The sequence below is a fragment of the Salmo salar genome, chromosome 13 (genome assembly GCF_965601325.2).
Source record: "Salmo salar chromosome 13, fSalSal1, whole genome shotgun sequence".
Lineage (NCBI taxonomy): Eukaryota > Metazoa > Chordata > Actinopteri > Salmoniformes > Salmonidae > Salmo > Salmo salar.
Genome location: NC_138303.1, coordinates 56,908,768 through 56,924,409, shown reverse-complemented (window position 1 = coordinate 56,924,409; position 15,642 = coordinate 56,908,768). Strand labels below are relative to the sequence as shown.

Genomic DNA, 15,642 nt, shown 5'->3' with positions numbered 1-15,642 from the left:
GGACATGCAGCCTCTTGTTTCTGCTTGTCATGCTGGGAATCTAAGACCTCAGGGGTATTACAATGTCAAAAGCGCTCTCTCTGATTGTGTGGTTCACTGTCACTGTTTTAGAGTCTTTAGAGGGTTTTTGACGAATTTGTGGTTTCTTCTATATTGGTCTGCTGGTTGAGATGTCTCGGGATATATAGTTGCAGGAGGATGTTAGTGAGGCCAGACACACACTGCAGCAGCATGGGCCAGAGAGAGAGAGAGACCTTACAGGCATACGGTAGTAGAAATATGTGCACAGTATGTACAGTCGTGGCCAAAAGTTTTGAGAACATCACAAATATTAATTTCCACAAAGTTTGCTGCTTCAGTGTCTTTAGATATTTTTGTCAGATGTTACTATGGAATACTGAAGTATAATTACAAGCATTTCATAAGTGTCAAAGGCTTTTATTGACAATTACATGAAGTTGATGCAAAGAGTCAATATTTGCAGTGTTGACCCTTCTTTTTCAAGACCTCTGAAATCTGCCCTGGCATGCTGTCAATTAACTTCTGGGCCACATCCTGACTGATGGCAGCCCATTCTTGCATAATCAATGCTTGGAGTTTGTCAGAATTTGTGGGATTTTGTTTGTCTACCCGCCTCTTGAGGTTTGACCACAAGTTCTCAATGGGATTAAGGTCTGGGGAGTTTCCTGGCCATGGACCCAAAATATCGATGTTTTGTTCCCCGAGGCACTTAGTTATCACTTTTGCCTTATGGCAAGGTGCTCCATCATGCTGGAAAAGGCATTGTTCATCACCAAACTGTTCCTGGATGGTTGGAAGAAGTTGCTATCGGAGGATGTGTTGGTACCATTCTTTGTTCATGGCTGTGTTCTTAGGCAAAATTGTGAGTGAGCCCACTCCCTTGGCTGAGAAGCAACCCCACACATGAATGGTCTCAGGATGCTTTACTGTTGGCATGACACAGGACTGGTGGTATCGCTCACCTTGTCTTCTCTGGACAAGCTTTTTTCCGGATGACCCAAACAATCGGAAAGGGGATTCATCAGAGACAATGACTTTACCCCAGTCCTCAGCAGTCCAATCCCTGTACCGTTTGCAGAATATCATTCTGTCCCTGAGGTTTTTCCTGGAGAGAAGTGGCTTCTTTGCTGCCCTTCATGGCACCAGGCCATCCTCCAAAAGTCTTCGCCTCACTGTGCGTGCAGATGCACTCACACCTGCCTGCTGCCATTCCTGAGCAAGCTCTGTACTGGTGGTGCCCCAATCCCACAGCTGAATCATCTTTAGGAGACGGTCCTGGCGCTTGCTGGACTTTCTTGGGCGCCCTGAAGCCTTCTTCATAACAATTGAACCGCTCTCCTTGAAGTTCTTGATGATCCGATAAATGATTGATTTAGGTGCAATCTTACTGGTAGCAATATCCTTGCCTGTGAAGCCCTTTTTGTGCAAAGCAATGATGACGGCACATGTTTCCTTGCAGGTATCCATGGTTGACAGAGGAAGAACAATGATTCAAACTCAATCAGCATGACAGAGTGATCTCCAGCCTTGTCCTCGTCATCACTCACACCTGTGTTAACAAGAGAATCACTGACATGATTTCAGCTGGTCCTTTTGTGGCAGGGCTGAAATGCAGTGGAAATGTTTTTTGGGGATTCAGTTCATTTGCATGGCAAAGAGGGACTTTGCAATTCATCTGATCATGTTTCATAACATTCTGGAGTATATGCAAATTGCCATCATACAAACTGAGGCAGCAGACTTTGTGAAAATGAATATTTGTGTCATTCTCACAACTTTTGGCCACGACTGTACAACACAAATGAACACATCCAAGCGAAGCCACATGCACCACCCCCACACATACATACCCTACAGCAACAAGTTGACCTACTACACCTCTGCTGGCATTTTCTATCATTTCTTGAAGGACATTTTGACTTGAATTGTTCCCTCTAAGCCATTTTATTCATTTTTATTTGATTTATTATGTTATTTGTTTTGTTATTTTTCAAACACCCACACTCTCAACTGTCGTGTCTCTCTGTGTTCTAGACTCTCTGTGTGGCGTGCCAAGGCAGACCTGCGTCTGGTTGGTTGGTGTAAGTGGCATGCTGTGTTGTACTATGGAATGCCCAGGTGGTCTGGGCAGGCAGGGGGTCACGCACGGTGGCAGGTGGCCGTAGCAGGTGGCACCAGGGCTGGGGTGGATTTACAGTCTAACCCACAGTAACCTCCCCACCTAGGGCCCTGATAGGCTGAGAGCACTACTGCTTACATGGCTGTGCGTGTATGTCCCATGGTGCACAGATGTGTATGTTAATGAATGTGTTTTGCACTGTTTGCAATCTGTAGTTCAATGCTATTACATGCTGACCTGACACACTGTATGGTGTTATGAGATGTAATTTGGGCAGATGCTTGACAGTGATATGCAAGGTGATAGGGAATATACCACTGTCAGTTGGCTAGTGAAACAGTACATGATATTGAATGATGTTACGGAGTAGTCCATGTGTAAGGGACATGAATCTTCACCAAACATTGCCCTAATAGCGCTGCCTGCCCTGCTAGAGATGCTGACTCTTAGCTTTCGGTAGCGGCAGCAGAGCTGGCATCCCCTCATGCAGTCAGCAGTCACCACAAGTAAAACACTCATCATCAGCCACAGATCAGCCCCACGTCTCCCAAACCTCACTATGCAGGATGCGTTGTTTGCCCGAGTACATTCGACAGTATTGTCTGTCGTTCATAGCACACTGCATCGTCCTCAGCATGTTTGAAACAGCGCCTGCATCCCAAATGGGCCCTGGTCACAAGTAGTACACTGTCTAGGGAATAGGGCGCCACTTGGGACGCGGCCAGTATGTTTGTTTCAATGTGCAGCATGAAGATCACCTCTGCTGGCCCAGTTTAGCTGCTGTGGCCAAGCGGGTGTGACGCATATTCCCCTGCATGCCTGGCTGCCGTGTGGCTGGATACAGGATCTGTCCAATGGCCCATCATGACTCCAGGGAGGGTGGATATCTCTGTCAGCCTCCCTGTCACCGGATATTACCACTGAAGCCCTCAGGGCCACCCTGTCAGCACACAACACACCAAAGAGACGTGTGTGTGTGTGTGTGTGTGTGTGTGTGTGTGTGTGTGTGTGTGTGTGTGTGTGTGTGTGTGTGTGTGTGTGTGTGTGTGTGTGTGTGTGTGTGTGTGTGTGTGTGTAATGAATGCAGAGCAGAGGTTGGGATTTGCCAACGAGTTGTAGCCCTAAATACCCATCCTGTCTGCTTTAGTATCTCCATGTCTTTTCTCTGTTTTGTTAAGAATCATTTGTCTTGGCACTTTTCTTTGCAGGTCGTCTACATAACGATATTGTTTATATAGGCTAGTTGTGTCACTGTGTCACAACCTATTACATTTGCATAAGTCTTCAATTTAGGTTGCTACGGTTCGGACAGGCCTACATTTGAAAGAGTTTGCCATACCTTTTCACGATGATAGAGAAATGTGCAAATGGACGTTTTTTTATTTTATTTATATAAAAAAAATATATATATATTTTTGTGATATCAAAATGGTAGTTACAGTCTTGTCCCTTCGCTGAAACTCCCGTACGGACTCATGAGAGGCAAAGATCGAGAGCCATGCATCCTCCTGAAACACAACCTTGCCAAGCTGCACTGCTTCATGACACACTGCTCTCTTAACCCGGAAGCCAGCCGCACCAATGTGTCGGAGGAAGCACAGTACACCTGGTGACCAAAGTCAGCGTGCATGCACCTGGCCCGCCACAAGGAGTCGCTGGAGCGGAATGGGACAAGGACATCCCGGCCAGGCAAACAATCCCCTATCCCGGACGAGGCTGCGACACAGTTTGGGATCGAAACCGGGTGTGTAGTGATGCCTCAAGCACTGCGATGCAGTGCCTTAGACCACTGCACCTCTCGGGAGGCCCTTTATTTGTCATTTAAAGATTATACATACAAACAGGTAGAGGGTAAAAAAATATAAGATCCCCTACCGCATCAACCCCACCTCAACCCCCCCATGCTCCAACAAAGCCCCACCCCAACCCCCCATGCTCCAACAAAGCCCCACCCCAACCCCCATGCTTCAACAAAGCCCCACCCCAACCCCCCATGCTCCAACAAAGCCCCACCCAACCCCCATGCTTCAACTGAGCCCCAACCCCCCATGCTTCAACAAAGCCCCATCCTAACCCTGCATGCTCCAACAGAGCCCCAACCCCCCATGCTCCAACAGAGCCCCACCCCAGACCTCCATGCTCCAACAGAGCCCCACCCCAACCCCCCATGCTCCAACAAAGCCCCACCCCAATCCCCCATGCTCCAACAGAGCCCCACCCCAACCCCCCATGCTCCAACAAAGCCCCACCCCAACCCCCCATGCTCCAACAAAGCCCCACCCCAACCCCCCACTCTCCAACAAAGCCCCACCCCAACCCCCCATGCTTCAACAGGGCCACACCCCAACCCCCCATGCTCCAACAAAGACCCACCTCAACCCCCATGCTTCAACTGAGCCCCAACCTCCCATGCTTCAACAAAGGCCCACCCCCAACCCCCATGCTCTAACAGAGCCCCACCCCTCCCCCATTCTTCAACAGAGCCCCCCATCCCCCCATTCTTTAACAGAGCCCCAACCCAACCCCCCCATGCTTCAACAGAGCCCCACCCTAACCCCCATGCTTCAACAGAGCCCCCCCAACCCCCCATGCTCTAACAAAGCCCCACTCCATCCCCCCATGGACTAACAGAGCCCCACTCCTACCCCCATACTTCAACATAGCCCCACCCCATCCCCCCATACTTCAACATAGCCCCACCCCAACCCCCCATACTTCAACAGAGCTCCACCCCAACCCCCCATACTTCAACATAGCCCCACCCCCAACCCCCCATACTTCAACATAGCCCCACCCCCAACCCCCCATACTTCAACAGAGCTCCACCCCAACCCCCCATACTTCAACATAGCCCCACCCCCAACCCCCCATACTTCAACATAGCCCCACCCCCAACCCCCCATACTTCAACAGATCTCCACCCCAACCCCCCATACTTCAACAGAGCTCCACCCCAACCCCCCATACTTCAACAGAGCTCCACCCCAACCCCCCATACTTCAACAGAGCTCCACCCCAATACCAGAAAAAGAAACAAACAAACATAAAGTAAAGAAAATACAAATAATGATATCAATTCTTATTTGGGTTCGTTTAAGGAGTTATGAAATTAGCTGGGTCCATGCCTTCTACAAAAGATAAGAAAGTTTGGCAGATGATCATATTTAATTGCAGATCCTCTAACGGAATAATGTCTTTTCTCTGCTTTTAAATGTTGCATGACATCCTTTATCCACTGGCTAAAGATGTTTGTTTTGATGAATATTTTGGAAAGGGGCTCCGTCCTCGCTCTTTCATGTGCGAGAGCGTGCCTGTGTGTGTGTCTGCGTGGAGAGTGACCTTCTAATCAGTATGAATGCGATTAGAACGGAGGTCTGGGCCTTTGATGCCGTTTCTCTCTCATGTGCTACTAAAGAGAACCACATTTCCCTCCTTGACCAAATGAAGCGCCCTCTGCTCAAAGGTTTATTTTTTTTAAGAAACCTTTTCTAAACATAATATAATCCCAAGTGCATGCAGGAATAATCACGTCTAATCTTCTTCAGTCACATCAAAGCATCATTAGTCTCAGTGCTCAGCTGTTCAGTGTTGGGTAGTTAGTTAGTGATACATTAGCAAACACTTCCAGAATGGCTGTATAGAACGGTACCACTGCTGTGCTGTCGTCGTCTCTGCTCTGTCCTCCGGCAGGACCCCGGATTTCACTGTCATTGTTGGACAAAAGTAAATATGGCACCCCCTGTAAAGGACATAAGCCTACTGCAGGATTTTCTCATCGATTTATTTTGAGTGTTTTTTTTAAAGGGAGAATTTACAAAATGTATTATAATTGGACCACCAAACAGTACATCATGAAAAATTACTAAACACAACATGTGCAGTTGTGTAAAATAATATTGCCTAGCTGTCTATTACACAGTATACGTACTGTATGATGTTACAGGTTCAGCAGAATACATGTCTGATGTCTTCCTTTGTCTTGTTTCCCAGAAAGCCTTTCCCTATCGGAGATAGGGTGACCTTCTGTGGGAAGAAGTGTGTCTGTCAGCAGTGCTCTCATTCACTGGTCAGCAGCGAGCCGGTCAAGATCCACGGACCCAGCCGTAAGTCTCCATATCAGAATAACCTTCTCGTAGTACAGGGCCTCAGCTGGACTTACACGATCAGTGTCATACAGCACAGCAATGGTCCCATAGGACAAGGCTTCAGCACACCGCACCTCTCAGTGGAATCACTATATCCTGATGATGACCTCGTGAATTTCTGATGCAATAGCAGCATTTGTAGATTCATCTGCGACAAAAGCGAATACAGGAGATGCATAGACCAGATCTCAACATACAGTAGGACCCCCCCCCCCACCAGATCTCAACATACAGTAGGACCCCCCCCCCACCAGATCTCAACATACAGTAGGACCCCCCCACCAGATCTCAACATACAGTAGGACCCCCCCCCACCAGATTTTAACATACAGTAGGACCCCCCCACCAGATCTCAACATACAGTAGGACCCCCCCCACCAGATCTCAACATACAGTAGGACCCCCCCACCAGATCTCAACATACAGTAGGACCCCCCACACCAGATCTTAACATACAGTAGGACCCCCCCACCAGATCTCAACATACAGTAGGACCCCCCCACCAGATCTCAACATACAGTAGGACCCCCCCACCAGATCTCAACATACAGTAGGACCCCCCCACCAGATCTCAACATACAGTAGGACCCCCCCCACCAGATCTTAACATACAGTAGGACCCCCCCACCAGATCTCAACATACAGTAGGACCCCCCCACCAGATCTCAACATACAGTAGGACCCCCCCACCAGATCTCAACATACAGTAGGACCCCCCCACCAGATCTCAACATACAGTAGGACCCCCCCACCAGATCTCAACATAAAGTAGGACCCCCCCCACCAGATCTCAACATACAGTAGGATCCCCCTACCAGATCTCAACATACAGTAGGACCCCCCCACAGATCTCAACATACAGTAGGACCCCCCCACCAGATCTTAACATACAGTAGAACCCCCCCCCCCCCCCCCCACAGATCTCAACATACAGTAGGACCCCCCCACCAGATCATAACATACAGTAGGACCCCCCCACCAGATCTCAACATACAGTAGGACCCCCCCACCAGATCTCAACATACAGTAGGACCCCCCCACCAGATCTCAACATACAGTAGGACCCCCCCACCAGATCTCAACATACAGTAGGACCCCCCCCACCAGATCTTAACATACAGTAGGACCCCCCCACCAGATCTCAACATACAGTAGGACCCCCACCCACCAGATCTCAACATACAGTAGGACCCCCCCACCAGATCTCAACATACAGTAGGACCCCCCCACCAGATCTCAACATACAGTAGGACCCCCCCCCACCAGATCTCAACATACAGTAGGACCCCCCCACCAGATCTTAACATACAGTAGGACCCCCCCACCAGATCTCAACATACAGTAGGACCCCCCCCACCAGATCTCAACATACAGTAGGACCCCCTCCCACCAGATCTCAACATACAGTAGGACCCCCCCCCCCCCACCAGATCTCAACATACAGTAGGACCCCCCCACCAGATCTCAACATACAGTAGGACCCCCCCACCAGATCTCAACATACAGTAGGACCCCCCCACCAGATCTCAACATACAGTAGGACCCCCCCACCAGATCTCAACATACAGTAGGATCCCCCCACCAGATCTCAACATACAGTAGGACCCTCCCACCAGATCTCAACATACAGTAGGACCCCCCCACCAGATCTCAACATAAAGTAGGACCCCCCCACCAGATCTCAACATACAGTAGGATCCCCCTACCAGATCTCAACATACAGTAGGACCCCCCCACAGATCTCAACATACAGTAGGACCCCCCCACCAGATCTTAACATACAGTAGAACCCCCCCCCCCCCCCCACAGATCTCAACATACAGTAGGACCCCCCCACCAGATCATAACATACAGTAGGACCCCCCCACCAGATCTCAACATACAGTAGGACCCCCCCACCAGATCTCAACATACAGTAGGACCCCCCCACCAGATCTCAACATACAGTAGGACCCCCCCACCAGATCTCAACATACAGTAGGACCCCCCCACCAGATCTCAACATACAGTAGGACCCCCCCACCAGATCTCAACATACAGTAGGACCCCCCCCCCACCAGATCTCAACATACAGTAGGACCCCCACCCACCAGATCTCAACATACAGTAGGACCCCCCCACCAGATCTCAACATACAGTAGGACCCCCCCACCAGATCTCAACATACAGTAGGACCCCCCCCCACCAGATCTCAACATACAGTAGGACCCCCCCACCAGATCTTAACATACAGTAGGACCCCCCCCACCAGATCTCAACATACAGTAGGACCCCCCCACCAGATCTCAACATACAGTAGGACCCCCCCCACCAGATCTTAACATACAGTAGGACCCCCCCCACCAGATCTCAACATACAGTAGGACCCCCCCACCAGATCTCAACATACAGTAGGACCCCCCCACCAGATCTCAACATACAGTAGGACCCCCCCACCAGATCTCAACATACAGTAGGACCCCCCCACCAGATCTCAACATACAGTAGGACCCCCCCACCAGATCTTAACATACAGTAGGACCCCCCCACCAGATCTCAACATACAGTAGGACCCCCACCCACCAGATCTCAACATACAGTAGGACCCCCCCACCAGATCTCAACATACAGTAGGACCCCCCCACCAGATCTCAACATACAGTAGGACCCCCCCACACCAGATCTTAACATACAGTAGGACCCCCCCACCAGATCTCAACATACAGTAGGACCCCCCCACCAGATCTCAACATACAGTAGGACCCCCCCCACCAGATCTCAACATACAGTAGGACCCCCCCACCAGATCTCAACATACAGTAGGACCCCCCCACCAGATCTCAACATACAGTAGGACCCCCCCCACCAGATCTTAACATACAGTAGGACCCCCCCACCAGATCTCAACATACAGTAGGACCCCCCCCACCAGATCTCAACATACAGTAGGACCCCCCCCCCACCAGATCTCAACATACAGTAGGACCCCCCCCCCCCCACCAGATCTCAACATACAGTAGGACCCCCCCACCAGATCTCAACATACAGTAGGACCCCCCCACCAGATCTCAACATACAGTAGGATCCCCCCACCAGATCTCAACATACAGTAGGACCCTCCCACCAGATCTCAACATACAGTAGGACCCCCCCCCACCAGATCTCAACATACAGTAGGACCCCCCCACCAGATCTCAACATACAGTAGGACCCTCCCACCAGATCTCAACATACAGTAGGACCCCCCCACCAGATCTCAACATACAGTAGGACCCCCCCCCCCCCCCGTCATATAACCAGTGCATATGGTTGTTAATCATGTTAATCCGCCCACTACTACAGTCCCATTAAATCTTCATTGAGTTGTGTGTAGAGATTTCATGATGTACCTTGGACACCTGGTTAAGTACATTAGTGCAGAGAGAGGGGGGGATGGCACAGTAGCAGTAACACACTAGAGGGCTGAGCGGGTGACGGGCTTGATATCACATCAATCAATAATATCTCTCATCCTCAAATGACTGCTATTAATCTACCTGGCAACAGACACATGCTTTGATATTGCAGTCCTCCAGTCGCAGTACGATCAGGCAGACATGGGCTCATGGTAGGCCGTCATTGTAATTAAGAATTTGTTCTTAACGGACTTGCCTAGTTAAATAAAGGTTAAATAAAAAATAAATGACCTAAATGAATGGGAGTTTGATTACCAAACAACTTCCCTGCTCGGCATCTGGTGTCTTTTGTTTTAATGGTTATCTATAAGAGATGAATAAATGAAATTGTCCCACAATGTCCCACGGTTATGACCTAAAATAGATGATAATGTCTGCCTTAATATGACTGGCAATATCAGGTATTTGAACTGAGTCTCCCAGGATCCAGGCGGACTGGTACAGTGCCTACCTGCCCTGAGTGAGTGGTGTTGAGTTAGCCACCTTGCCCTGTCCAGATGGCTGCCCTGTCCATGTGTCACCAGGTGGAAATACTGCCTGCCTGTCCAGCAAAGCCATTTCCCTATGGTTATTAGCTGGAAGATACTGTTTTATCTGAGAACAGCCAGAGTGTTAAACGCTCAGTATGGGTGTGGATGTGCCAGGCAGAGTAGGCCTGACAAACAGCACTGAGCCAGAGTGGTGAGAAACACCTGTTAACCAAACAGCAGGCAGCAGAGTCATATCACAAATGAGGACTGAGGAGCCCTGGGTGTGTCCGTTGTGACCTGAGACTGGAGTGTGAAAAATGTACAGGCATGACCGAACTCAAGATGTTTGTGGAGTGTAAAGGATGATACATTCAGTATAGGTGAGTTTGGAGTAGGACTCTCCATCTCTCTCTCTCTGGGAGGAGAGCAGGGGTGGGGGACAGGCGAGACGTCGAGCTTAAATGATCACAAATGGGAGCCCGACCCTTTTCCAACGTTTATTGTCATGTATCTTGCCCTGGAGGCAGAACTGAGCGATTTCCACTAGATGGGCCAACTGCAAAGTCAAAATTGGCTATATCGTAAAAATGGACTAAAACAACAATTGATTTAAGGTTAGGCATTAGGGTTAGCGGTGTGGTTAAGGTTAGGGTTAGGTTTAAAATGCAGTTTTGCCTCCAGGGCAAGATTAATGACAATAAATGCAACCTTCCCCCGTCACGGCCATGAGTCATCGTCTGCCATAACTCCCTCTGCTCTGCTCCTCTCTGCCCACTCCTATCCTCCACTCACTACACCCACAGCCTCCAGTAGAGCTACTTGATGCTCTAGACTGTATCTGTACTGGATAGTACATCACATCCGATCTGATGCATATTTGTGATTCCTTACCGGAGAGAATACGTTTGGTTCAATGTTGTTTTAGCCCCATCTTGCCGCTCTTCCATTTTCATTCTGTGTTTATTCTCTGTTCATCTCAATCTTTCTCTCTCTCTCTCTCCATCTCCCGTCCCCACATCAGCACACTAGCATATTGTAGGCTTATTTTAATGTGAATTCAGCGGTGTAAGAAATATTTAAAAAGGCGTCTCTCTCTTCTCTCTCTCAGACTGTGCGGGTTGTAAGGAGGAGATCAAACATGGCCAGTCCCTCCTGGCCTTGGAGAAGCAGTGGCATGTCAGCTGCTTCAAGTGTCAGACCTGTGGCACTGTGCTGACCGGGGAGTACATCAGCAAGTAGGTGCACTCTGTGGTAACGTCACAATACCAGTAAAGTACTAGAAGTACAGCAATAGTATCTTCCTCCGAAGAATCCTCCTACATTTGACCTTTATTTAACTAGGCAAGTCAGTTAAGAACCAATTCTTATTTTCAGTGATGGCCTAGGAACAGCGGGTTAACTGCCTTGTTCAGGGGCAGAGCGACAGATTTGTACCTTGTCAGCTCAGCGATTCAAACTTGCAACCTTTCGGTTACTAGTCCAACACTCTAACCACTAGGCTACGCTGCCACCCCATACATATACTGCACTGCACATTTACTGCACACATAGCCGCGACATGCCATCCATAAACTGTATCCATCTGTTATAATGGACTGTTTTCATTTTCTTTTGACTAATTGAAAGACTAGCTACTGACTACTACGTGTGTGTTTATCTGTGTGTGTGTGTGTGTTTTCTCAGGGATGGTATTCCGTACTGTGAGACTGACTACCACGCTCAGTTTGGCATCCAGTGTGCAACGTGTATCAGATACATCAGTGGCAGAGTGCTTGAGGTGAGTCTGTCTGTCTGTCTGTCTGTCTGTCTGTGACCTCATCTCATACTGCTTCCGACCGCTCACTAATTATAAACCAATGACAAACTTCACCACAAAGCATTGATTTATGAATGAGACATCAGCATCAATCTTTGCATTAAGTGTGTGTAGTGCCTATTCATTACCTCACAGACAAGACAGCAGTTTTGTAATCTTAGCGTCGATCTAATTTTAAAGAATCAAACCTTGACAGACATGGAGGGGAAGTGAAAATCAACCTCTTGTTTTGTCTTGATATGAACCACATTAAATAAGTAAAGTACTCTGGTATTTCTTAGAGATCACACTAAAGAATACAAATGAACAAAACACTATGACACCATCAAAGGTATCGCTGTATTGCCAGTCATAATGTCCATGCATATGATTAGTGCTGTTGAGTTGAAATCAATCCAGGCTCCTTGAATGCGCTGAGTGCAGACGAGAGCAAATGTATGCAGACTGCGTGCCGTCACAGCTCTAAAAATAGAGAGGCTTTTAATGCTCTGTCATCATGTCTAAACATGAGGGCCTCTGACAACCCCTGCACCTTAAGGTGGGACACTGTAACACACACACACACGCACACAGACATGCATTTTAGGAGGAGTGGAAGACATTCAGAGGCTTCACAGGAACACATTTAGCATTTACCCCAAATGATCCAAGATGACTCAGCTGGCTCGCTTTCCATCTCTTTGTGGTGTTAGAACTAACTGTTTTTAACTTGTAGCGCTATACTGTATTTGTATGTGATGACTGAGGTTCTTTGTCTCACTGCTAGAATCCATCCAGAATCATTTCACTCCCTAAAGAGAAACGTATGGGTGTATTGGTGCTGCTCGTTTTGTGTTTTTCTGTAGGTGACTGTAGAATAATGCAATATACTCTTAACAGATATCTGCTCTGCTAAAATTACAATTCATTTTAGAGGGACATTTTTAAAAATACTGGAACCTTCTCTTCTCTGCACCAGATCAGATGTGCCTGTCATTTTCTATGAGAAGGCTGTGAACTGTGAATCGACTGGAGTGTGTGTATAAAACGTTGTGAAAGGCACACCTTGGACACACAGTGGCTAATTGAAACTGACATAATCACTGAGTGATTATGAAATTGCTTTGGAAGAGAGTGGAATTGGAGTGTCCTGGAGCTGTGTCTGAGTAGCATCCATCACTTACATGCTTTTTCTCTTCTTTCTCTTTTTCCATCTTCTCACCTGCGTGCCTAAAATCACCTGGGCTGGAACCGTCTTATATCTTCTGAAATCCACTCCCAATGATATTATTATCTTTTTCTCTCACTCTCTTTCCCTCTCTCTTTCCTTCACTCTTTCTCTCTCTTTATCTCTCTCTTCATCCATCCCTACCTTTCTCTCCTTCCCTCCCTCTCTCTATCTCTCTCAATTCAATTCAAAGGGCTTTATTGGCATGGGAAACGTATAATAAACAAAAGTGAAATAATCAATCAAAAATTTACAGTAAACATTACACTCACAAGTTTCAAAGGAATAGACACATTTCAAATGTCATAGTATGGCTATAATAATGATGTGCAAATAGATAAAGTACAAAAGGGAAAATAAATTTGAATAAAGTTGAATTTACAATGGTGTTTGTTCTTCACTGGTTGCTCTTTTCTTCTCTCTCTTTCTCTCTGCCCCTCTCTCTCCCTCTCTCTCTTTCTCTCTGCCCCTCTCTCTCTCTCTCTCTCTCTCTCTCTCTCTCTCTCTCTCTCTCTCTCTCTCTGCCCCTCTCTCTCTCTGCCCCTCTCTCTATCTGCCCCTCTCTCTATCTGCCCCTCTCTCTCTCTGCCCCTCTCTCTCTCTCTCTCTCTCTCTCTCTCTCTCTCTCTCTCTGCCCCTCTCTCTCTCTGCCCCTCTCTCTATCTGCCTCTCTCTCTCTGCCCCTCTCTCTCTCTCTCTCTCTCTCTCTCTCTCTCGCTCTGCCCCTCTTTCTCTCTCTCTCTCTCTCTCTCTCTCTCTCTGCCTCTATCTCTCTTTTTCTCTCTCTCTTTCTCTCTCTGTCGCTCTGTCTCTCTCTCTCTTTCTCTCTCTGCCTCTCTGCCTCTCTGTCTCTCTGTCTCTTTGTCTCTCTGCCTCTCCGTCTCTCAGGCAGGAGGAAAGCACTACCACCCCACCTGTGCCCGTTGTGCCCGCTGTCAGATGATGTTTACAGAAGGAGAGGAGATGTACCTTACAGGTAAGTAAGGCTCTTTTCCTGTCGACGATAGTAACATCATGATTTACTTTGATGTGCTGTATGATTAACTTTAATGCACAATGCACTTTGATGGTGAGCCCTATTCACTTGTGCAATCATCCAGTGGTAATTTGCTCTTGGGTGATAATAACCCTTCCCTAAAATAACACAAAGTAACATCCATTCTCTAAAATGGATTTCCAGACATCATGCACTTCCAAAACTCAGTATAGGATGAATCGGACAAACTCCTCACTTCAGACTGTTATTCAGCAGGGCCTTGGCCTGCCATTACTTTGAATTATGACAGTTTCATAAACAGTCTCCCACCATTATTGATCACAGCGATACTGTACATAATTGAATAGACTGGCCTTAACTGACTCTTCTACAGAGCCTCTGATGGCCACTCAATACAGTACACTCTGTTCAGCTACTATAGCTCACTGTGAAGAATGTTAAAGTGGTCTGCCGGCTTCTCATCGCCCGTTAGCTCCATCATTATATGCAGTCTTCATCCCAGAGGCCACCCTATTCTCTATATAGGGCACTACTGGTCAAAAGTAGTGCACTATATAGGGCATAGGGACACTGCCACAGTCTCCAGAGGTCAGACAATGCTAACCCATGCTACTCCACATCATTAACATGCTACTCTGAATCACGGCGAGACCACTAACACACACCATTAGCATATTGTAACACAAGAGCATGCAGCCCCCAAGGTTATGTTTCCCCTGGAAGGTTAATTTAAGAGGGGGACATCAAGGAGGGCTGAGTGATCGGAGCTCAGGGAGCTACTCAATTACCAGCCACATAACAAAGGCCAGTGAATCAATCCAACACACTCTGACTGCATGGCAAATTGTTAAAGGTAGAGATTGATCCTTCAGAGCATGTCATGTGGCCTCCTCCATTGCTTGGGCCCCTGATATTCACTACGTATGTCAACACCGCAGCAAGCGACCCGGCTGTACAACACTGGAAGTTCCTCAACAACATTAAAGGAAAATTCCACCCAAAAACGATATTTTGGTATTTGTTTCATTAGTCCATTGTATATAGTCCCAAAATGATTTGCATGTCAGCAATCAAGTTTTTCAAGATACAGTGTATAACTTTCAAAATAGAGACATACAGCCAGTATGATACATTTTGCATCATATGATGCAAAGCGCATAATATGTTTTCCTTTAACCTACTGGAGGTAGAAAGAAGCCTTTCAGGTGTTAGAAAGAATTATCCAACAAAATTCTCCAATTTACAGATGGGGGGGGGGGGTATAGCCATCATACTGGGCATAAAATACAACGGCTACAGCTGCCCCAGTCTGCCCTCCCTGCAAACATATCGGGAAAACCTGAACGTAGAGTTTGCAAAGACCCTCCTCAATCCGGCCCCCTACCACCAAGTGCTGTCCCCGAACACACCTCCATCTCTCGTCGTGTTACCCG

General features: G+C 47.8%; 1 protein-coding gene across 3 annotated transcripts in view; it reads left to right on the top strand.

Moving 5' to 3' along the window:
- Positions 1 to 15,642, top strand: part of LOC106567433 (actin-binding LIM protein 3) — a 136,012-nt gene that overhangs the window by 80,585 nt on the left and 39,785 nt on the right. For all 3 annotated transcript variants that reach the window (XR_014380112.1, XR_014380113.1, XM_014136675.3), the window contains exons 4-7: positions 6,131 to 6,243; positions 11,298 to 11,424; positions 11,873 to 11,966; positions 14,101 to 14,188. Coding sequence is in view for 1 of the 3 variants with exons in the window: in XM_014136675.3 (XP_013992150.1) it covers positions 6,131 to 6,243; positions 11,298 to 11,424; positions 11,873 to 11,966; positions 14,101 to 14,188 (422 nt within the window). In the remaining 2 variants the exon portion in view is untranslated. The remainder of the gene's footprint in view (positions 1 to 6,130; positions 6,244 to 11,297; positions 11,425 to 11,872; positions 11,967 to 14,100; positions 14,189 to 15,642) is intronic.